The following is a 23,196-nucleotide window of genomic DNA, read 5'->3' on the forward strand; positions in this document are numbered from 1 at the left end:
TAGCTAGATTCTAGTCTATTGGTCTATCATGTTTGAATGGTAAATTTACAGTTGTAAAGTTTATGAAGTCTACTTAACTTTATTACCTGTTACTGAGTTAGGACTACATATGCAATGCACATTTGCTAGTATAAGAAATTACTGTTCTGTTTGACTCTATTTGAAATAAATATTAAGTTATCTTTTAAAGGCTTATCAAAAACAAAAACAAAAAGCAGAGCACAGGCCCTCTTTAAAGTTTTGCTTTGCTTTTGTAAATAAAGAAAAAAATTTCTATTGCTGGAGAAATGCTTTGGTAAAGTATTTTTGTGTGTGTCTTCTAATTAAACATTCATTAGTAAGAAGCAAGAAGCCATCAGAGTGGTTAATGTACCAGCAAGTGAGAATGGGGTACTTTGCACTTAGGTTACCTTGTCCTAATTGGAAGGTGAGACCTCCGGATTTCATCAAAGTGAACGACAAAGAAATGTCTACTACTTTCTCCATTCTTCTATTCCTTTCTGAGGGAAAGAAGATTAAGAAACAAGAGTGGAAGGAAATAATCACACAAGTGCAAATCTGATCCTAAGTGATGAACGGACATATTATCTAATATACTTAATTAAAACAGAGCATAGAAGAAAAATGATTTATTCTTTGATCAAATAAGATGTTACAAAGAAGGAAAACAGGGATATTTTGATTCATTTCAAGCCTTTATATCTTTTCAGAACTGCAAGAAACAGAAAAAATCCTATGAATAAATTGAGTTTTCAGAATAAATTTATGTGTTATCTCTAAGAAAAAAACCAAAGGTAGCAATTAGAAGGGCAGCTCTTGTCAAAGCCTAGTTATTTTCTTCTAAGTTTGGAAGGAAAAAAAGTCATCATCTGGCTTTTAAAAGTTCAGCATTTTCTACTTTTTTTTCTATTTTCTACAGCATGACTAATTTGTTACTTTTAATAAACGTTATATTTGTTTAGGGAGGTAATTGTGGGTGAATAACGTTCTACATCTTTAAAGCCTTATTTAATATATTTACACAAAGCTGAACTGACATTCTGGCTTAGTGTTCAACTCGACAAATGACAGGCAAAGTTCAGTAAAAGAGCTCTCAAAACTTTTCAGTAAATATGAGAGTTTCCTAGCTTAAAAAGTGACACTTCCATAGGGAGATAACTTTTCTTTATATCTTATCTAATGAAATCATCAACTGATGTTTAGACGGTATATGGGTGAGAACAATAACATCCTATACAAGAACTGTTAAGTAAGGTGGCCCTCTGTGCACTAAACTTCAACACAGAGGAGAACAGATCAAAGATGTGCAATGTTATATTAAAAAGAATGACTAGCAAACAGGCAAGAAAGCACATTGACAGAAATATCATAACTAAAGGAAGAATATGAGAATCAATAGCATGTTTGCCCTGAAATGAAGCTTGGAGAAAGCAATTAATCCGGCCAATTTAACCAGACAGGGATAAAGTTATTTTCAAAGACAAACATGGACATCTGGACTGTCTTTAGATATATTCCTGAATCCATTAAATAGTTGGAATATATCATACTCCTTGTTCTGATTCCATTCTCACTAGGGTGCTTGACAGTTTTATTTTCTGAAGAGCCTTCTGTGGTAGGCATCCTCTAAGATGATCAGCAATGCCCCTGCCTCCTACAATTACAGCCATACGTGATACCTTCTCCTTGAGTGTGGGTTGTACCTAGTGACTTGCTTCTAATGAAGAGAATAAGGTAATAATGATGGGAGGTCACTTTCAAGATTAGGTTCTAAAATGACTGTATCTTGCAAGTTGCAGGCACACCCTTCTTCCCCAGATCTGTTCACCTGCTTGATCTGATGAAGCAGGCTGCCACGTATTGACTTGCCCTGTGGAGAGTATCATGTGGCAAGGAACTGGTGGTGGCCTCAGGCCAATGGCCAGTAAGGAACCCAGGCCCTCAATTTAGCATCCTTGAGGACAGGAGGCATGGCAACAGCCACATTAGTCAGCTTGGAAGTGGAGTCACCCTCAGTGGAGTCTAGAGATGACTATAGGCCTGCCAACACCTTCCTGTAGTCTGGGGTACCCAAAGCAGAAGGCCCAGCTAAGCTAGTTCCCGATTCCTCATACACAGAAACTGTGAGGTAATAAATATTCTTTTAAGCCATGAAGTTTTGAGGTAATTTGTTGTGCCACTAATAGTCATTCTGTAATAGAAAAGATGTGCTGGTCAATGTCAGAGGTAAATATTTTAGTTCTTGTGGGTTTTAGTGTGTTACTATCTCTGCTTTCTTCTGAAATACAGAGAAGATTGCTAACATAACTCCAGATCATGTGAACTCACCAAACCAAATGCTACCTTGTGATTTCTCCTAGAAGCCTGCCTGCCTTTCAGAGGAACAAGGCTAACTTGCATGTTTCCCAGAACATTTATCATTCTTAATGTGCAAAAATCAAAACAAACATCTGATTTGCTATTAAAAAGATAAATTATTCTAAATCACAAACTATTTTCACACTTTTAAAAGACTTGTTTTGTCATACACACACAAACACACACACAAACACCTCTCCATACATAGAGATAAATAGATATATGATATATCTATCATATATCATAGATATACATCATATATCTATCTATATATAGAGAGAGTCTATATAGATAGATATAGATAGATATATCTATATCTACCTATATGTGTGTGTGGGTATATATATATATATATCTTCTTTAGTAGGTGGACATAATTTGTTTGTATTACCGTAGGGTGCTTCGATTGTACTGGGAATAAAAATAGGTTTTCCTTAAAGAGTGATGATATTATTTCATGATATCTGGTGGCCTTCTCAGGAATAAAACCAATAATTGGCAATAGTTTAATTCTCAGATCAAAAATATCTCAGAATAATAACAACCACACCAGGTCACTAAATGGACTGTGACAGAACTTACCCAGGCAATTATATAGGTCCCTACTGCTGAAGTTGTTACAGTTTAATGAACTGACAAAAAGCAAAAGAGGAAAAACCACATTCCAGATCTTTCCCTTAAAAGCATCTAAAAAGATACTGGATTGAATGAAACAAGGCAACATATTTCATGTTCCTGAGAACTTTTGATTCAGTGATGGTAATTGGCTGAGATCAATTTTGGTTAAATCTGGTATCTTGCAATTTTTAAAACTATTGTTTATCATACTGCATATTTTCTAAGGAGACAGACCTCATCCTTTGCAAATTGCTCATGAAAATATCAACAAACCGGTCACAAACAATAACAAATGTAAGACACTAAGTGCTTTCTAAAATTGAAAGCAGTAACAATAAAAAAAGGCAAAATGTCCTATTACAAAAAGCTGTAAAGCTAATAGATAATTTTGCAATTTACAAATTGTCTCTATCTCTAGAAACGAAGAATTTCAGGAAACATCTTAGCACTATGGACTTAGAATTTACATCTTTTGAAAGTTCCGGTTTATTCTCAGCATATATTAAATTTCACAAGATTGCCAAACTTCTTTAATATAATTTCAAAAAAAACCACAAAAACTCTACAACTAAACATGTAAAGTATATTATAATAAATGTGCATATATTTAGAAAGAAGATAAATGCTGATATATGTATATTTCATGCCCATTGTGAAATTCTGCCCTGGGTCATGGTAACATAGGCCACTATTTCCATTAAAATTAATAGCTCGTGGCTGTGGTTACTGTCAGTATTGCCTTATTTTCCCATCACTAGTGATTGTGACATGAATAAAATTAACTTATGTCACCATGTAGATTATTATATCCTGAATTAAGGTTAGATTTCGAGAAGCATTATGAATTTAAGGAATTCATCTAGGCTTAGTTCTAAATCACTTTATAATAAAAATCTTTATTTTCCCACCATAGGAACTCTATATTACTCTTTTAGGGCTAATTCACAGTTGCGCTTGGATGATAGCAAACTGTTCAACCCAACATGCTGATTTTATCTTAAAATCCATGGTACTCTACATTGATTTCAACTGGACAGATTTCAGTTTCATTTCTTCTCAGGAAAACCTACTTGCATGGCTCTAAGAATACTAACTTCTAAGTCCTGGATAATAAACATTGCCTATTTCCCCATCAGGTTTTTGTAGCATCGCAGTGCCTGTATAAAGAGTTCAAAATTGTACAGCCATCTGTAACAGCTCTAGTTCTTTACAAGTTCAGTGCTCTGATAAAAATTCTAAACGCTGTAGCCCTAAACAGACACTTGATGACTCTATTACCAAATGTACTGTATATAAGAGATCATGAGGTTCCTAAAGCTTAAAATGCAGTGTGAGAATAGTATTATTTTGGTATGACATACATTTTCTAGTGATAATTCGGGCCACTATTACATGAGCATGCTTTTCTTTATTTACCAAGACTAAAGAATAAGTATAATTTTTACTTTCCCTTCATCAAAATAAGAATGCATTATACTGTTCAAATGACTTCAAAAAATATCTATGCATCGGAGGGAAAAGCTTACAATGAGAGTCAATTATTGTTGCTTTTTTGTTTATGACTCTATTCAATGTAAGTTTGATTACTTGAAAGGACTGGTATCCAACATATTGCTGTATGAAACAATATCATGAAAAATACATGTCTCTTAATGCAAGAGTTGAATTGACAGTTTGTCATAGATAAAATCTGCAGAATCAACAAAGATGCAAAATAACTAAGTCAAAACATGAATTATCTAACATAACACTCTGTATTTTTATCATTCACTATTCTAATTTCATGTACGTAATCTAACACTGTAAATTTCTTGGTCCCAGTTTTATTACACTCACTTTCCTGGACAAAATTCAAATCCGCCCTTTCTAACTCCCACACACAAAAAAAGCTGCATTATGTTTTATCCATTTCTAAAAATTATTAGGTCATTGATTACATACAAGGATAATGTAACATGTTCCAAAATGTTTTAACTCATAGCCATTTGAACATACTTTGCTTCCCAATGTTGCCTTTGTTGCTCTTATTACTGCCTTTTCTTTGTGGAAGGATGAAGTGGGGAGTGACTTGACTCACTTCTCAGAATAATAAAATCAAGATTATGCAAAGACATTCTATATTTTCAATACAAGAGATTTTTGTCAGCTTCAATTATGCCCAAAGTTGTGTCTCTCATCTGGACTTCACATTCCAATGCCTGCTTCGTATCTCCTGAGGTGCTTACTTTACAACTCTATCTAAATGACACATTGTCACATCACACCCCATATTAGTAAGCCAAACTAATCATCATCTACACCAGCCTGTATCTCGTTTCCAGATTATCAACTTCAAACACAGCCATTTGGCTTTTGCCTTTTCTTAGTACTACAATTTTACTTACCCCTTATATTTCAAATGCACCTTCTTACTCTATTCCTTATGTGACACCAAAGGATGAACCCTCATTACCTCTTTTCTGAAAATCTTTTATTTCTTTATCCTTACCTATATGAATACCTTTTATGTAATGTGTATATTATTTAGAATTTACTATATTGATTTCAGAATTAAAAAAACAGGAGGGGCCAGATTTTAACTTTAATAAAGATTATTTGTGAATCTCTCCAATTCCACACTGAGAAACAATCATATTTATTTATTTTCTGTTTGCAAAAATTTTTCAAAATATGTTAATAATACGGCTTCTCAGAAGATCTAGACTAAAATATCTTGACTTAAATAAATCTTCATCAATCAGCCAGTTGGAATGTACTCTGCCAGTTGCCCGTACTCTGAAAGCAATTTATTTACATTTTAGAAGTACTGGGTTAAAGTGAATACTTTATTAAATGAGAATTCTAGAACTTTTACATCTTTTAGGGAAAAAATATCAAAATTTCTAAATTTTTAGATTTTACTTATTAAATCAATTTTAGGCTTAGATGCATGCTTCCAATACTGTGTGAGTTCTTACAACCAACAAAGCTAGAAATGAGTTCTACTAGAAAAATTGGAAAGTATGACTACCTAAATATTTTATAGAGTATAATGACTTTTAAATATTGAGATATGTATATACATGATATAGTTTTCTTTGGATTTGTTAAAATTGTTTCTGTTTCATATAATAAAATCTAATGCACAAGCATTTCATACCTTTATATAAATAAAATTCGACCTAAAATTCCTGCCACTCTGAACAACATCTTGATATCTACAACTATATTAAAAACAATTAACTAAATATGTATTTTCTTTGAATTATTTGTTTTTGTATCTCCCACTAGATTATAAGTGAATTTGAAAGGATATGTCTTTTGCTTTTCTGGAAGCCATTTTGGAAGAATGTGTTCATCCATATTTTTTCCATTCTATACTGCAGTGAAGATTTTATAACAGTTGCAGTGTATCAGGAAGAGAGAAAATGTAAGAAAATTATTTGAGTGAAAGAGATGAGAAGGGCAATTCTGAGATTTCATTATAGCTTAAATTCACGATTTTGAAACATCCAGAACTTTTTATAGTGGGATATCTTTATATTTTGTATTTATTAGCTAAACCACATGAAAGTATAGACCTTCAGATAGTGGTATACAAAGGGAGATGAGAAAGGCTAAGTAGAGAAGAAATTCAAACTGAAATTAAGCTCAAAGAAGAGAGAAAAAATCTAGTGTTTTATATTTATATTTGTCACATTGCTAACTCATTTTATTCAGAAATCATAAATCCTGCCAATACAGAAAAACAAGATTTATTACTTTCAAATCTCTCATAAATCTAAAGTAGCATTAGTCACCTAATACTGCTAAAATTATACACATATTTTTTCATGTTAAAGCACTGCAAGTGTTAAAATATAAAAGTCTGCAGATTTGTAATGCATCATAAAATTTCACCTTTTTGTTGACTATACATTTTCACTATTAAGAAAATCACTGGAAGGTTTTTTGCATGTTTTGTGTTTTGTAAAATAACATGCAAAGGAACCACTAAGCTATGAGAATTCACAGTCCTTCTATGTGCATTGTTGGGTTTAAGTAAATGTCTATGTTCTAATTTTCTCACAAAGAAAAGAATCATAAATAAAAACACTGTTCAAACCAAGGCAACCAAGAACTGCATTTGAGATCCAAGTAGGCAATTACCCACCAAACTAAATATTTACACATTAGTTTAGAAAATCAGTTATTATATGGCATACCAGAAACAGAAAACAAAAATCCAGTTATACTGAAAAACTTAAGTATATAAACATTCTAGAAAATTCACCACATCTTTTTCTGTGTTGATTTATAACCACTCAAGCATTAATTTCATAACATTTTCACTGTGTAGATAAATGTTATCAGTGTTTTTGGAATTAGTCAGTTGAGACTCTTGTGGTGAATGTGAAATTATGAGATGAGGAAATGTAGAAACTAAGCTAAATACTATTTCCAGCTCTTGATCAAAATGAGATTTGCTCTATTGTTTAACATGACAGCTCATATTCTTCAGTGAATTTACATGTTTTCTGGATGGATGATTGGGTGGTGTTGATGCCCCATCCTGTGCCCTTGATTTGGGCTTGACAAAGTTGTCTTGTGGGGAGCCAGTGAACAGGTTTCTGTCTAGTTTGAAACCAAACCAGTCAAAGCATTAGGGCTACCTGCCTTCATTTGTTATATTAGTGGGTGTAAAAGGGAGCAATAAGTCACTGGTTGAATTTGAACTGTATTTTAAAATCTCATTACAAGACTACAATAAAATATCTATGAATAATGAAACAATACGGAGGAAAAGCTTATTCCAGTCCCGTTTGACTCCACTGCTGGTAACCCTTGGAAAGTAGGTGCAAATATGTTACAAACCTCAATGGCGTCTCATCCAGCAAAGATGTGAAGAATTACAAGAAATGTATTCCAAAGGATAAACAGTAAACATGTGACTTTATTCCATTAACATATTTTTCTTTTATCTATTACATTTACTTCACTATTTTCTGTAATTGAGACTTTGACACATTAACCAGGCTGGGTCCTGAACTCTTAGGGAAATACAAGCCTATTAGCTATTATATTATATAATTAATCAACCCTTTAAATTAAAGCATCTTCTGCAATTTCTTTAAATGTTCTTCCTTCAAATCATTTAAGAAGAATAATTAGAATCTACATAATAAAAACATTGAGCATTTTAATCCTTTTCAATATTTATACCACTTAAGTGCCTAACACAATGGGGTTAATCTGAATGGCATAAATGTAAAAGAAGATGTAGGAAGATGTCCCTCGAAATATTATCTCAAAAGTAAGTCTGAATTCAAAGCAGTTAGGAGAAGTCATTGCATTCATTCAAAAGAACTTCGGGAGCTTTTTCCTTTGTTTGTGACTGAATTGCTCTTTTCAAATTTGTTTATGCTGTGTTACAATTGTTTTCAATTCAGAAGTTTTAAAAAATCTTTCTTACTATTATCAGAGAACATAAATTAGCCCACATCTTATTCAGGCTTCTACAGTGCTTTTAAGAATCTGTAATTTTGCATATATATATATATATATATATATATATATATATATATATATATGTATTTGGAGTTCCTTTAGAGAACAAATATGGTACTACTGGGCTTATGGTCCCACTTGGGTTGGCTGGCACTCATTACTATCTATTGAGTTTAGAAGAGGAATGTGCTTTCTATTCTTGTATCTTACATCAAATCCTTTCTCATTAGTGAAATTTCTCTCCAAGCCACTATCTGTTGACTATGAATAAGGCCCAGGTTGTGAAATTTTATATAACTTTGCTGGAGAAATTTGGTAAGGATGGTCAAAAGACAATATACTTTGGAACAAGAGAGGCCTACAACTATATTAACCAGGATAAACCACTAAGAAAATAAAGACATCAAAATTATTAATATTATTTTACCATAGAAATCAAATAATTAGTTCTTAATTCTGTGAAGATGACTTCATAAGCCTTATGAAATACATGTAAATGTAAAACCAAGGTATGAAATCAAAGTTAAACATAGCACACCTGAATATGTATGGAAATAATTTATGGTCTAAAATCTCCTCATCCAGCACTCTTTCTCCCAGGGAGAAATAAATAAAGAATGAGAGTCAGATCCAATAATTTGTAGCCATCATTCATCGTTTTATAGGTGTAATTAGTAAGCTTAAGTGGAACTATGTTTGGAGATTTACTATCTCTGGAGTGTGATTATATATGAATTAGAAGAGTCTGCAGTTACTCCACACTATACAAAAATACAAATTATATTAAGAGAATTTGCCAAATATAATGAAAAAATTAAGACACTCTAACACCTCCATCTTAAATTTGAGCCAACAGTAACTAGTTTTTTATTCTGAAAGATATAAATAATTACATACAATACGTAGCTGCAAATAAAACTCCTTATGCTATATTGTTTTAATTGATGTAACTATTGAAATTCACACCGTGTCATGAATTTTTTAAATGCTATGGAAAATCTCGTGAATATTTATTTCATTTTCCAGCTCAATCATGCCTCAAAGAATAGCTATGTATCACATATAGAAAAAAAAAATCATTGACCTAGGAAAATGCAAGATACATTTAATTTTTACCAAAAATAAATACAATTTCAACTACTATTACATTAAATTTGTGCATAATTGTAAAAATAGTAAAGTCTTTTCAACACTTGGCCTCTACTAGTTACTGTTCTAACTTCTTTACATGTATTAATTCATTTAATCTTCATAATAATTCCATGAATAAAATGGTATTATCATTATCTTTGTTCTACAGATTAGGAACCCAAAACATCAAACAGTGTAATTTACACACTTAGTATTACACAGTTAACACCAGCATAGGAATTTGAACCCAGGAATTCTAGATCTAGAATCTATCTATCTATCTACACAAACACACACACACACACACATAAACCATGAATACATATGAGTGTGTGTGTGCATGTGTTTGTATGTCTATACTCAGTGAAGAAAGTACATGTCTTTGCCATTTTGACAGAATAAAAATATCAGTGTTAGAACAGGACTTAGCACTTAAAGTGAGTTACCAAGGTCACAACATTAATGAATGGTGGTATTGACATTAGACTGTTACTCTCAGTTCAGCACTGCTCTCTTAGCACTAAATAGTATTAATGTTAATTTTAATCATTTCAAAATCAGTTATTTAAATACATTATTGATATTAGTAAAATAAAATCTGTATTGGCATTTATTGTGTAACTGATTTATTAATTATCCCTGTAAACTAGTGAATTTATTTTAGAGAAAACTAAACTTTGTTTTATTTTAGAGAAAACTTCTTGAGAAAAACGCAAGCTGAGAGTGGCTGCAGGGCCACCTTTGCCTAATGAAAATGTCTTTTTACTAAAGATGAATCCTACAGGAAACTCAAAGTCAATTTAATTGATTTTATCACATTACTAAACTTTACATAGAAAGACTATATATTTGCATTTTGAATCTTAATCCTCATAAATTTATGCCACCCTCATTATCTACTTTAACATTTAGTCACTCATAGCCACTTCATAAATTATCATGACATAAAAAGATTGCTGTCATGTAGGAAGCAAGGCATGCGGAGACAAAGGAACTCAACGATTCTGGGTTCACAGTTTGAGTCCAAGTGACTTACATCTATGTGCCTCAGTTTCCTCAAATATAAAATGGTTTTACTGTGAAGATCAATAAAAATAATGCCAGGGAAAAGATGTGTAAACCTTAAATTGCTTTGGAAGTATTATATGATGATGCTTTTTGGTAATATCCTGAAACACTGCTGTGTCAAAAACAGTCCCATGAAGAGATCACCAATATCCTTTCCCTTATGTCTTTTTAACTTCCAGACTCTCTCCTCCCATTCCTCCTCAGTTCCCTTGAATGTATACTATTTGGCACTCGATGAGATTTTGGATTTCATCCCTTCCAACGCACGTCTCTTGGTTTTCATTATGATCTCTTAGTTTGTGAGAGGAGAAACTCCTGCTGCAATTCCTTAGCAAGCAGATTTAGAATAAAGTTAGAACTGTGTAGCCTCTGCCAGGAAACACTGTCAGTCAATCTAGCAGTTGTTAATAATAACAAATGGATTTTTACAGACTAATTTTTTTAACCAGCTAAAGTATTTTCAACCAACGAACCATTTCCCAAACAATTAAACATTCTGATTTTTATCATATGGATGAGAAAAATACCCATAACCTCCAATTATTCAGTATTTCAGCCATAAAAATAACACTGTCATTAAAAAAATGAGCTGGTCTTTATAAATCTTATTTTTAAAACTAAATCGCTATATGTATTTGCCATATGATTTGCCATATTTGAGAAAGTGAAATTGAACTTTCTTTAAAGTGTTGCTGCTGTTAAAATGATACTGAATGCTAAATAATGTGTTTGTTTTTCAGCTGTTGTAAGACTGAAGAGATTTTTTGAATACTTCAATTATAAAAACATTTAAAACGTACAAACTTGTGCAATTTTTATTTTAATGAAGATGAGAAGTTCATTAAAGAAGATAAATATTTCATTAGATCTTAAATAAAACAAAGAGATTTTTTGGCTTCTCTCAGCACAAAATTCCTTTGAAAGATTAATTAATACATGCAAATTATGCAAATTAGACCCATGCAAATATTTTATGAAGACAATTAAGGGAACCATTAATTACTGCTTTTTTTGCTTCAGTGCGATTCATTCATTTAATTTTAATTTCACTTTAACTGTTTTGATGTATAATCTTGCAGCTAAGAACTTTATCTTTCCTAGCGGGTCACTTAAACTTATAAATTTCATCAAGTGAGCACACAGAAATCTGTAAAGATATTCTCAAGACTATGTTTAGTATCAAGAGAAATTTCTGACACAATGCAATCCCAGAAACAGGGAAACTGGAAGGGAATGTGAGCTCATTCTTGGACAAGGTTCAACTACTGGAAAAGCAATTAATTTGCTTTGGCTGTGCTAATATAGGGGAATTAGAAAGTGTGACACAAGACAAATAGAAATAATTAGTTCTCCAAAATGATGTTCTCATTAATATGGTTCAAACAGTAGAAATAAAAATAACATTGTTGTGGCATGTCTGCATTCTGTCCCTAACCATGGGTGGTGGAATAATGCACTATAAGCATTTTTATATTTATAGTCTAAATGATTATGTTTTATTTTTTCTAAAGAAGAATTTATATCAAAGAGTTTATATGCCTAGAATGTCTAAATATACACATGCTTTCAAAATTAATGACACACTTTCCATAACCATGCATTTGTATATCAATTTTTTATTTTGCTCATACAAATCTGTATTGTAACAAACAGACTTAAAATGGGGGTTCTTTTTCTGTTACTTAAATATTTTCAGATTACTCTTATGACTCAAAGTATAACATTTCTCAGAAAAAAAATTAATAATGTTTATGCTCCATCTTAAAGAAGCCACTGTGTTTCTTAAAGTTTCTCTAAGATGGACAGGTTATCCTTACTATGGAGGATGAATACAAAAAGAGGAAGCAGGCTTTGTGAATATGAACTATTAGAGTTAGTTGTTTAGTAATGTTTTCTACATTACTAAATGGAAATCTTCTTCAGCTTTCGTAGTCATTATATACATTTATTGTGATGCTGTTTGATGAACGAGTTAATTGGATAACTTACGCCAACTGAACCATCATTTTTTTCACTTGATAATAAAGGTTAAAAAAACTCAAAGCAAAAACTTATAAATACATTTTTCATAAATGTGAAGATAATATTATACTGTCTAAAAATCTTAAAAATTAATGTATTGGCCATAATGAAAAAGCAACTTCCTAGTTATTTGGAATCTATAATACTAAAATGTGTCATCAGTACAAATATATATATGAAATTTAAATGCAGCTGATTTTTCTACCTCTTGTCTGATACTCACCTCAGCCCTGCAGCTAATTTTTGTTACTATAGTACCATAAAAAGATGTTGGTGGACATATATTATCATTGATATATGTTGAGCTTTTTAATATTCTTTAAAAACAGATGTTAAAATTAAATTTTCTTTCTTACAAAGGTAATCATTTCATTCTTCCTTAAATTTCTGAATTCGTCAAGTTTATTTTGCATGTTTATACTGACCGCAGAGATGTGTCACAACTTTTAAATTAGGATCACCTGTGAATTTCACTGATACACTGTTTAACCACTCTTCCATGCTACTAATTATGATGTTGAATCAAAATGGATCTAGCATTGATCTTTAGGGTCCCCTGCTAATATCTTTCCCAATTTCCATATATCAACTATTTTTGACTATTGGTCTTCCAGACATCATTTAAGCCCAACCACAAACATGTTCATGAGCAAGCCAGCTTAATTTATTTTTTCAACTTTATTTATGCTGTCAAGACATTTATATTTTCTGTTAACAATGTTCTGTTTCAATACTTAACGGCATTTAGTTGCACGATGTCTACTTCCCCTCTCTAAACTTCCACTTTCAATTCGTCATCCCTGCTGTTCCCAGATTAAAGTAATTTATCTCCTGAACTCGCATAGTGCCAAGCCCCTATTACATTATTTTTGCTAGAAAAAAATGACGCCAGGCCGGGCATGGTGTCTCACACCTGTAACCTTACCAATTCGGGAGGCTGAGTCAAGTGGATTGCTTGAGCTCAGGAGTTCGAGATCAGCCTGAGCAACATGGCAAAACCCCGTGTCTACAAAAAAATACAAAAATTAGCTGGGCATTGTGGCACACGACACCTCGGGTCCCAGATATTCAGGATGCTGAAGTGGGAGGATTGCTGGAGCCTGGAAAGGTGAGGCTGCAGTGAGCTGTGATTGCACCACTGCACTCCAGCCTGGGTGACAGAGCATCACCCTGTCTCAAAAAAAAAAAAAAAAAAAAAAAAAAAGACGACAAATATATTACAAACTAAGCTCAATCATTATGCCTAAATTTTCTCTGCCTGACTGAAATGACATGACATCACAAAACTTCATGAAATGTCCCAACACAGACATATGTTAACAATGCTTTCTTTTTCATAAGAACCAGTTTAGAAAACTAGCTCTATGGAAATAATATATTTAAATAATTTTACAAAGTAAATAATTATAATGAGTTACATTTCATTACTATTTTGAGCAGCTTCACATTTAACAATGCCCACTATGTCTATATCATGTATGGTTTAATTTACATAAGAAGCAATTTCCCGCAAAAACCTGCCAGAGGCCTTCAGCATTTGGAGTTTAAGCATATCCACTTACATTACAAAAAAATTAGTTTTTAAAATATATTTTTCAAAGAATAAAAAATGCTGAAATGAAAAAAAATCTAAAATTTTATAAAATGTTAAAAAATATATGGGTATCTCTAAAACTTTCTGTTTAATATTAATAACCGATTGTCTAATTAAATGAGTAGTTAACAATGACCTATAATAACCATAGAACAACAGTCTGTTTATTGGTTACTGTCTACAATCAATATCACCTTTTGTTCAATTTAATCAGTGCTGTCTTAAATTGATTAGCTATATAGAAATGCTGCCAAACACAGGAAACCAGTGCCAAGGGACTAGAAGCAAATTTATTGCTTTGTTTTGTTCATAGTAACATAATTCTAATATTTGTATTTTAAGATCGAGAAAAATGGTTTCAGGTAATACACATGGTGATTACTTAATTCTAAATGACTAAACAATAATCAATATGCAGTGCAGGCAGTCCCGAAAACAGTTTCAGTCCTGACTTGTTTGTTTGCTGTATTTCTAAGAAACCTTTCCTTCTCCCCTACATTCCCCTTTTTAATCTAAATAAAGACACTTTTAAATATGGAAAACTTGGTTAGGTAACTTTAAAAAGTTCCTGGACATTTCCACAAACACTTTACTATGGGACTAATTCAACGTTATATTATAAATACAGGTCGATTTCCCGAAAAGGGAAAAGTGAATTAAATATTAAAGGTAATAATAGCTTCAGTGTTTACCAATTGCCAGGATCTGTAGTAAATATGTTGTAATAATAAAAATTAATATTAACATTTAAAACTTAACTGTGTACAAACTATTGCCCAGAATGTGCTAAGTGCTTTGCATGGATTATTTTATTTAATCTTTACAAGGAACATTTGAGGTGAAGCTATTGCTAATGGGGTGGGGGAAACAATGGGGCAGAGATTTCAGTCTAGACCTGATTTCTAGCATTTCTTATCTGTTAGCTCTATTAGCTTCCATAGAGGTGCCTAAGGAACCCCCAACTCCCACACTGATCTTAAAAGTCATATTAGAAATTGAAATCTGCATTAACAATTATATGACAATCAAACTTGAACAATACTTTCATAAAGATCTTAAAAGTGGTAAGTATAAGATACAATTTAGTGTTGTTAAAGTATGAAAGTCTTGAGGTACCAGTTAGCAACTTATATTCAAATGCATACTTCGAAAGAAACAAAGGGGCTTGCCAAATGTCATATATTAAATCAAAATTGGATCTGTCGCTGATGTTGTAAATTTATCATAAATTTATTACATGCTAAGTTGTAGGTAATTTTTTCTCTAAATATGATTACTGTGTTAATTTTTTCACTGTCACTTTATTTTCGTTGCTTAGAGCAGGGTTTCCCCCAGTGTGTCTGGAAATGTCTATAAACATAATGGCACAATGACTGATGAAAAAGTAAAAAGCAGGAAAGGAAATATTTTTCCAATTGTATACCATTCGTTGGCAGTACACTGTTTCGGACTTTTTAAGTCATTAAGAGGCAAGAAGCTAACTATCCAAAATGAGTGATGTGGTTGTGCATGATTATCTTATAAGAGGGACATGTAAGCCCAGGTAAAAAGGCATGGTGGAAGCAACAAGTATTTTGAAGTCATAAATATCGATTCAAATGCCAGAAATCCAGAAACCTATTAACTAGTAGTGTGATTGTGAGAAAGTTCATTAGTCATTCTGATCTTAGGTGATCTCACCTTTAAATTACAATACACAGGAAAGGCTCAATAAATTTCAGTTCCCAATCCACCTAACTATTTTAATGAGTAAATACTTCCACTTACTATTAATATACCTGTCTAACTGAAAGAAAATGTATTACTAGGAAATTCATTGAGTGACAGTATATTTGATTTTTTTTTTAAAGCTTGATCAAAAACGTAAATTCCCATGATAAGAATGACATGAAATGTGATTCTTTGGAGCTATGTTAACAAAACAAATAACGACAACGATAATAATATATTGTAAAAGAGCATGAAGGGAATAATTTCACAATCCTAACGTAAAAGCAACCAGCAAGAACAAGATGTGGAAAGCAACTGGACTTAGTCTCAGTTCCAATAAACTCTTAGTGTGACTTTTAACAAGTCATCCACCCTCACTAAGTCCCCTCTTTTGCACAATAAGGAGATTTAATTTATCTTAAAGTTCTTTCCCAATGTTAAAGCAGTAACATAAAAATGTGCTTGACCATATCATCAATGTTGCATAAATATTTGTTGAAAAAATAAATAATTTTAAAATTCAGCATGTATCTTCAAATATCTAGCAAACAGAAAGAAGATATTTTTACATTAGAAAAAAGATTTTTAATGTGAAGGCAAGTCTTTTATGTCTTTTTGTTGGAAGAATGTTTGGTTTTCTATGATCTAAGATCAGTCAAAAAAGAATAAAAAGCCAAACAGTTTTGATTATGGTCATTGGATGTAAATAAAAGAGTTGTACTTTCAAGTGAAATCAGGATTTTGCAAGCACAACTTGCAGATATTCTAAGATGTCAGAGGAACTATGGTCCGCATCCCCATTGGTTTTAACAATTATTTTCCTTGGTTTGAAAAAACACATTTTTACTTAAAAAGTGAAAGCAAAAAACTACAAGTTTGAAAATGAATTTTTTGTTATTGTGGTAAGTTAAATATCAATTTAAAATGCAAAATTGGATCTATGTACAGAATCCAAATCTTAGGTCAAATGTGAAAAGAAGAAAATAAAGTTAAAAATGCAAACAAAGAAGAATAAACACATCCTGTTAATTCAGCTCTTGGATGCAAACATTAATTCTGGGCTACTTTTCTTTTCTTTTTTTTTTTTTTTGGCAGAGTCTCGCACTGTTGCCTGGGCTGCAGTGCAGTGGTGTGACCTCGGTTCACTGCAACCTCCGCCTCAAAGGTTCAAGTGATTCTCCTGCCTCAGCCTCCCGAGTAGCTGGAATTACAGATGCTTGCCACCACGACCAGCTAATTTCTTGTATTTTTAGTGGAAATGGGGTTTCACAGTGTAGGCCAGGCTGGTCTCAAACTCCTGACCTCGTGATCCACCCACCTGGGCCTCCCAAAGTGTTGGGATTACAGGTGTGAGCCACCATGCCCAGTCTAGTTCTGGGTTTACTAGGTCATCCTTTTTTCCCTCTTATCAGTCTCTTCAACCAAAGTCTGAGAAATGTCAGAACATGAAGGATCTTCATATCCACAAGATCTAACATAGATCCTAATTCATCAATGGCTGATTCATTCCTTCAGGGAATACACAGTAGACACCACTATGTGCCAAATGCTCTCTCAGACAATAGGAACTTGGCAGTGAACAAAACACACATGGTTTATGCTCTGCCCCAGCTACCATGGAGAGAAGGCATTGAGCAAGGAACTGCATGTACAGCATGTTCCTATGGAGAAATGGAAGGTGTAGTAAGAACCTCTAAGAGGCAGAACTAGTCCCAGGGGGCAGGGAGTTGCCACAGCAAGAGAGTGACGGGTCTGGGAAGTGTTCCTTGAGGTAATATTTCCAAGCTGGGACTTAAGGGGTGGTTAAGTAAAGGCAAGGAAGAAGAAAAAATGTCTGCAGTAGGTTGGGAAAAAAGTGAAACAATAAGAAAAACTTCCAGTATGATGGGAGCACAGAGATTGAAGGGAAAGAGTCGTGACTGGGCATAGTGGATGAGGGAGTGAGGGAGGGAAATGTCATGCTCCACTCTGCCCTCATTACATATTAACGACAACATTGGATTAGATGGATGAGGGTACCATAGGGAAGGAACATTGGAGAAAGGCAGGCTTGGGGAGAGGGGAGGATACACACAGTTTTGTGTACTGAACTTTTAGGTCTCTGTGAGTCGACCAAATAAAAAGTTGGATATTATTATCTGGAGCTCTTAAGAGATGTCTGAGTGGATTGCAAAAATGTCTATACATTTTCTAAACAGGTAAGTTAAAGAAACTATGGGGCCAGGTGCGGTGGCTCATGCTTGTAATCCCAGCATTTTGGGAGGCCAAGCCGTGCAGATCACAAGGTCAGGAGTTTGAGACCAGCCTGGCCAACATAGTGAAACACCGTCTCTACTAAAAAAAAAATAAAAAATACAAAAACTAGCCGGGCATGGTGGTGTGCACCCATAGTCCCAGCTACTCAGGAGACTGAGGCAGGAGAATCGCTTGAACCCAGGAGGTGGAGGTTATGGTGAACTGAGATCGTGCCACTGCACTCCAGCCTGGGCAACAGAATGAGACTCTGTCTTAAAAAAAAAAAAAGAAAAAGAAAAAGAAAAAGAAAAGAAAAGAAAAGAAAAGAAAAGAAAAGAAAAGAAAAGAAAAAGAAAAAAGAAACTATGTAAGTAGTTGCTGTTGCCTAAGGAGAAAGAATAAGATAAGATGATGACTTAGCTGAAGAAAGCCATCATGTTATAGATTTGGCTACATAAAATGTGCACATATGTGCATATATATGTGTAGGGGGCAAAGGGGTTTTGAGGGATATTTACTGACTAGCCGAAAAAAGTGCTCAAGGATTGTTTTTATGAACGCTGTCTACTTTATATATTCAAAAGATCTTAGAGAAATTCTTGAGTAGGGTAAATTTATCAAAGTCCAACACAAATCATGCCATATAAATCTGTATGACATAAGGCATAAGAGAGTTAATTGCCATATATTTCAGTTCCTGGAAGAAGATTTTTTTTTTAATTTTTGAATGTCTGGTCTGTACTTATAGCATTTTTACAATTCATGAGTTCTTAGTTATTTGAAAATCAGCAATGAAGAATTTATCTTGTGTACAATGAGCTGATTTACCTCACTAAGAAAATGCAAGTAAATTACTTAGGGCTTCTTTCTTCAGAAATACTTTCTACACTGCTTTCTCGATTCCTCTTGTCCACCTCTGGGGTTTTATAGAAATGGTGATACAAAATGCCAATGAGGCAATGTTTAGTCTACCCAGATGTGCATATTTAGGGGTAATTACTTAGCACTCAAGCAGTAAGTATTTAAGTGCCTGACTTCTAGGTGACTAACTCTTGGGCCAAGAGTGGCATTTATTTATTGCCAGAAATGTTAAAAATACATGAAAAGCTAAAAAACCTGTGGGCTTATTTTGTCTTTCCCAATAAATTGAGTTTACTTTGGAATAGAAAATAATTTCAGTTATGGTTGGCTTGGGAGCAAGAAATAATAAAACAATGTCATAACACCTGGGCTTGGGGACAGTTGGAGAGAGAAAGTGATGAGTGCGAGAGGCTGTGTGTGTGTGATCCTTGAATTGTGAAGCAGCAGGTGCTCACAGCTCCCAAAATGCACGACATAGACAGTTTCACAAATTAGTAATGAGTTCTGGTTCTTTCTTTTTTGCCTTTCCCTTTCTTGTCCTTCACCAACATTTAACTAAATACAGTATTCTTTCTTTGATTTCTTTTGTTCGCAGTTAATTGTATTCTGTTTGTTAGCTTCCAAATGTATGAATTTTGTCTGAGGGTAGAAAAAAAAGTTCAAAGGGCTAATTAAGCTTATTGAATAGGGTGTTAGAATTGCAAGTATGATCTCTGTGCTCTGTTATGTTGAGTCTTGAAATAGTTTGACTGCTGGTAAAATATATTTTAGCAACTAACAGCTAGAAACATTCATCAACAGTGTGTTTCTTATTACAATTTGGGAAAAGTCATATTATCTGATAAACAGCATGAATAGTTAGTATGTTTTATTAAAAAGCAACTGTACATTTGGACCAGTACAACAATGGACAGGCCAAATGAATGAATAAAGTGAGTGAGGATTTTCTATTACAATTAAAGGCAAAAATAATTCCATCAAATGTGTATATGGTTTTAAATTACTATGTATAATTGTTGTACCAGTGTCTTGTTTCCCTAATCATTAAGTTGTTGGTGTGTAGGTTCATTGTATTCCTCCATTGGTAAGATTCTGGATACGAAAAGGAAGGCAATTTATTATTAAAACTTCTCTTCAGAATAAGTCAGTCACAACAATGGAAACTGAAAGTTGTCAACATTTCAACCTCATATAGCAAGACTTTACCTGTATTAAAATGTATGTTTAAACATATGTAAATTTGACAAATTCAAACAAAAATAACTATAGCCTTATTAACAACCAACATGTTGTTATGGGTGGCATACATATCATATCAATCACACTAAAATGTTTAATCACTTCTTACTATTAACAATGAATCTCTCATTTATATACAGGACTATATTGTCTATAATTTTTTCTAGCTTGAGTTCAGACCACCTAGAGGATTCTGTGTATACCAGATGATTTGTATGTCACACTTATCTATGGGCTCATGTGCTTTCTGAGACCACTTTGACATTATCTAATGGATGAATAGGCCCTGCATGTACACATTGGTGCTGACATTTGGATTTGTCTTATTGGTGCTATTGTCTCTGATAAAGATGACTGGTTTTTTCTTTAAAAGTAATTTTTAACATGTGTTTGTAAGTTTTATAAGATGCAAGAGGATTATTTTAATTTTCATAACCATATACATACAAACATATACACACATATAATTGTGCTGAAATCCATAATATTCTAAAAATTCAGATTTTTTCTATATCTACAACAGCATTGATCTTGTATATCCAAGATGTCTCATAATAACATATGATTCAAACCTTAGGATATACAAATTAATTAGCATGACCTCAGGTAAAATAAATATAGGCAAAAAAATCCATTCTTTCCTCAAAAATGTTTCTTCAAGTTTGTGATTGTTACTTCTTGCACATATGATAGTTTACAAAAGTATATTTCCTTTATAGTAAGCCAAGAATGATATATTTGGAGCTGATTAAGTAACACAATTAATGTCATACAATATCCTAAAAATGATTGAGTTTAAAATGCAGAATAAAAGCAATTGGGAGGATTATGGCAGTTAATCATTTTAGGCATCCCTTTGAAGAATCACCTTCATTTTAAATAGAAAACAAATGCTCTTGTTACTGTTTAGTATTCATGTTGTTAGGCTGAATTTGTCATCTAGAATAGATGTTTGACTATAAACGCTACCTTCTGGTTTTATTCTTTTCTAATAGTATGGTCATGACAATATACATATTTAGCTCTTCTGAGCATTTAATACAACTCCCTTTGGTATTCTCTATATGATTTTACTCAACAGATTTGTGTTATTAAAGTGTATATAATGGCACACAGAACATTTGGAATCCACATAGGAACTAAACAATCTTATTTATTGTTAACATTCAACTAGTCTATTTTGCAGGTACCTTGCAGTAAGTGTCATAAAAGTGAGTAGTTAGACATTTTTAAATTGTAAGAACTACCTATTTGATTAACCACAGATTTTATTTATGTAGCACAGAACTTATAAACCCTTCCTGCATTAGACTGGGCTTCAAACATTCAATAAAATAGATTTACTGAGTCCAAGATTAAATCATACATTGTTTAAAATTAATTATTCCTTTTAATTGCATTGTATAAACAGAGATGACCTGTTAATTTAAAGAAAATCTATCAGCACAAAATGAATTCACTCATATAAACAAGCAAGATGAACTTGACCTTGTTTGAACTTGTTTTGATGTGGCCCAGATGGTAGGCTACATGCTTGAATAGCAGGCTAAAGCTGAGGAAAAACTCATATAGCAAGATCTAGATTTATAGCCTTCTGCAAATTCCTACCTTGTATTGTCCTTTCAGCATCTGTTCTGCCGCCACTGCGGTCAGCTTCTATCTCTGGGGTCAGAGAGTCTAAAAGCACAGAAAGGTAAGAGTGACACATATTTCATTTGATTCCTATTGTCCTTTTTTAAAAAACGAGCAACCTGTTACTTTGTTGCTGAATTAAAATTACATAAATCTTTGTCATCTTTTAAAGGTTGAACAAAAACTATAACCATAAGAATTTTCGGAAGATTTGAAAAGTAAGCAATGCAACATTGTTCATAAAAGAGGATGGGGGTTGGGAAATTCTCAAATTAATATTTTATTGTGTTTCAGTAGAAAAAGATCTGGTTAAACAGAGACACAATGCCAAGTCCCAGATGCTGGAGTTCAGTAAAAAACAGTAGAAGCACCTGTAAAATAAGGCATTTTCCCCAACACGTTCTTCCCACCCTGCTTTCAGCTTCAAGTATAGCTGAATGAATCACAAGATATAGAAACATACAAAACTACAAACACATGTCTAAACTGTCCTTTAAGCATTAAAAATGACAGTTATTCATGCAATAATATACACCCTCTTACCATTTAAGACCCTGAGACTATCTGTGGAAGCTGCCTGTTTTAGCGTCTGTTCTGCTTGTTCACGCCGTTTCGTCTCAAACTCAAGTGCTTCCTGCAATTTTCTCTTTGCCTTCTTCTCCTTCTTTAGCCTCTTTTGAACTATGGCTAAAAAAGAATGTATGCATATTATTATTATTGAAATTTTTGTAACGCTGCTAATTTACAAATGGTCTATGTTTTTTATATTATTCATTTTGTTTTCCTGCTGGACTGAGTCTACCTATAAAAAGAGAGTTCCAAAAATCTCCACCTTTACCTAAAATAATTCCCAGTAAAATTATAAGAAGGCCAATTTTTATTTCAGCCTAGAACTATTACATTACAAGAATAGCTTTAATTGTCATATGTAAAGATAAATTTAATAGGAAACTAATTTTAGTAAATGTTTGTATTCACTGATAAAGGAAACTTGATTAAATGAATTTTGTGGCTTAGTTCTCTGTCCTTGAATCATAATAGTGCAGAGTCACTTGGATAGTGCAAACCCTCATAAGCATGCCTCCTTCCTATTTCCTCATAGGGAATCAATTTTGAGCAGCAAATGGAGCATCTCCCCTAAAAACGCTTTGGAAAGCAATGTTAGACCAACTCAGTTTTCAATAATTTCTTTCTTAAAATTTTAGGAAATGCAATAGAGCTTTTTGTACATTAGAAAAAATACTTCTAATTATTGTTAACAT

At 32.9% G+C, this 23,196-nt stretch overlaps 1 protein-coding gene across 2 annotated transcripts in view; it reads right to left on the reverse strand.

Annotated features, from left to right (window-relative positions):
* DACH1 (dachshund family transcription factor 1) overlaps positions 1-23,196 on the reverse strand; it is a 445,951-nt gene that overhangs the window by 18,700 nt on the left and 404,055 nt on the right. For both annotated transcript variants that reach the window (XM_030922383.1, XM_030922382.1), the window contains 2 exons: positions 22,478-22,621; positions 21,911-21,979 (listed from right to left, as the gene is read on the reverse strand). In XM_030922383.1, coding sequence (XP_030778243.1) covers positions 21,911-21,979; positions 22,478-22,621 — 213 coding nt within the window. The remainder of the gene's footprint in view (positions 1-21,910; positions 21,980-22,477; positions 22,622-23,196) is intronic.

This window comes from Rhinopithecus roxellana, chromosome 18, assembly GCF_007565055.1.
Source record: "Rhinopithecus roxellana isolate Shanxi Qingling chromosome 18, ASM756505v1, whole genome shotgun sequence".
In the NCBI taxonomy this organism is placed as follows: domain Eukaryota; kingdom Metazoa; phylum Chordata; class Mammalia; order Primates; family Cercopithecidae; genus Rhinopithecus; species Rhinopithecus roxellana.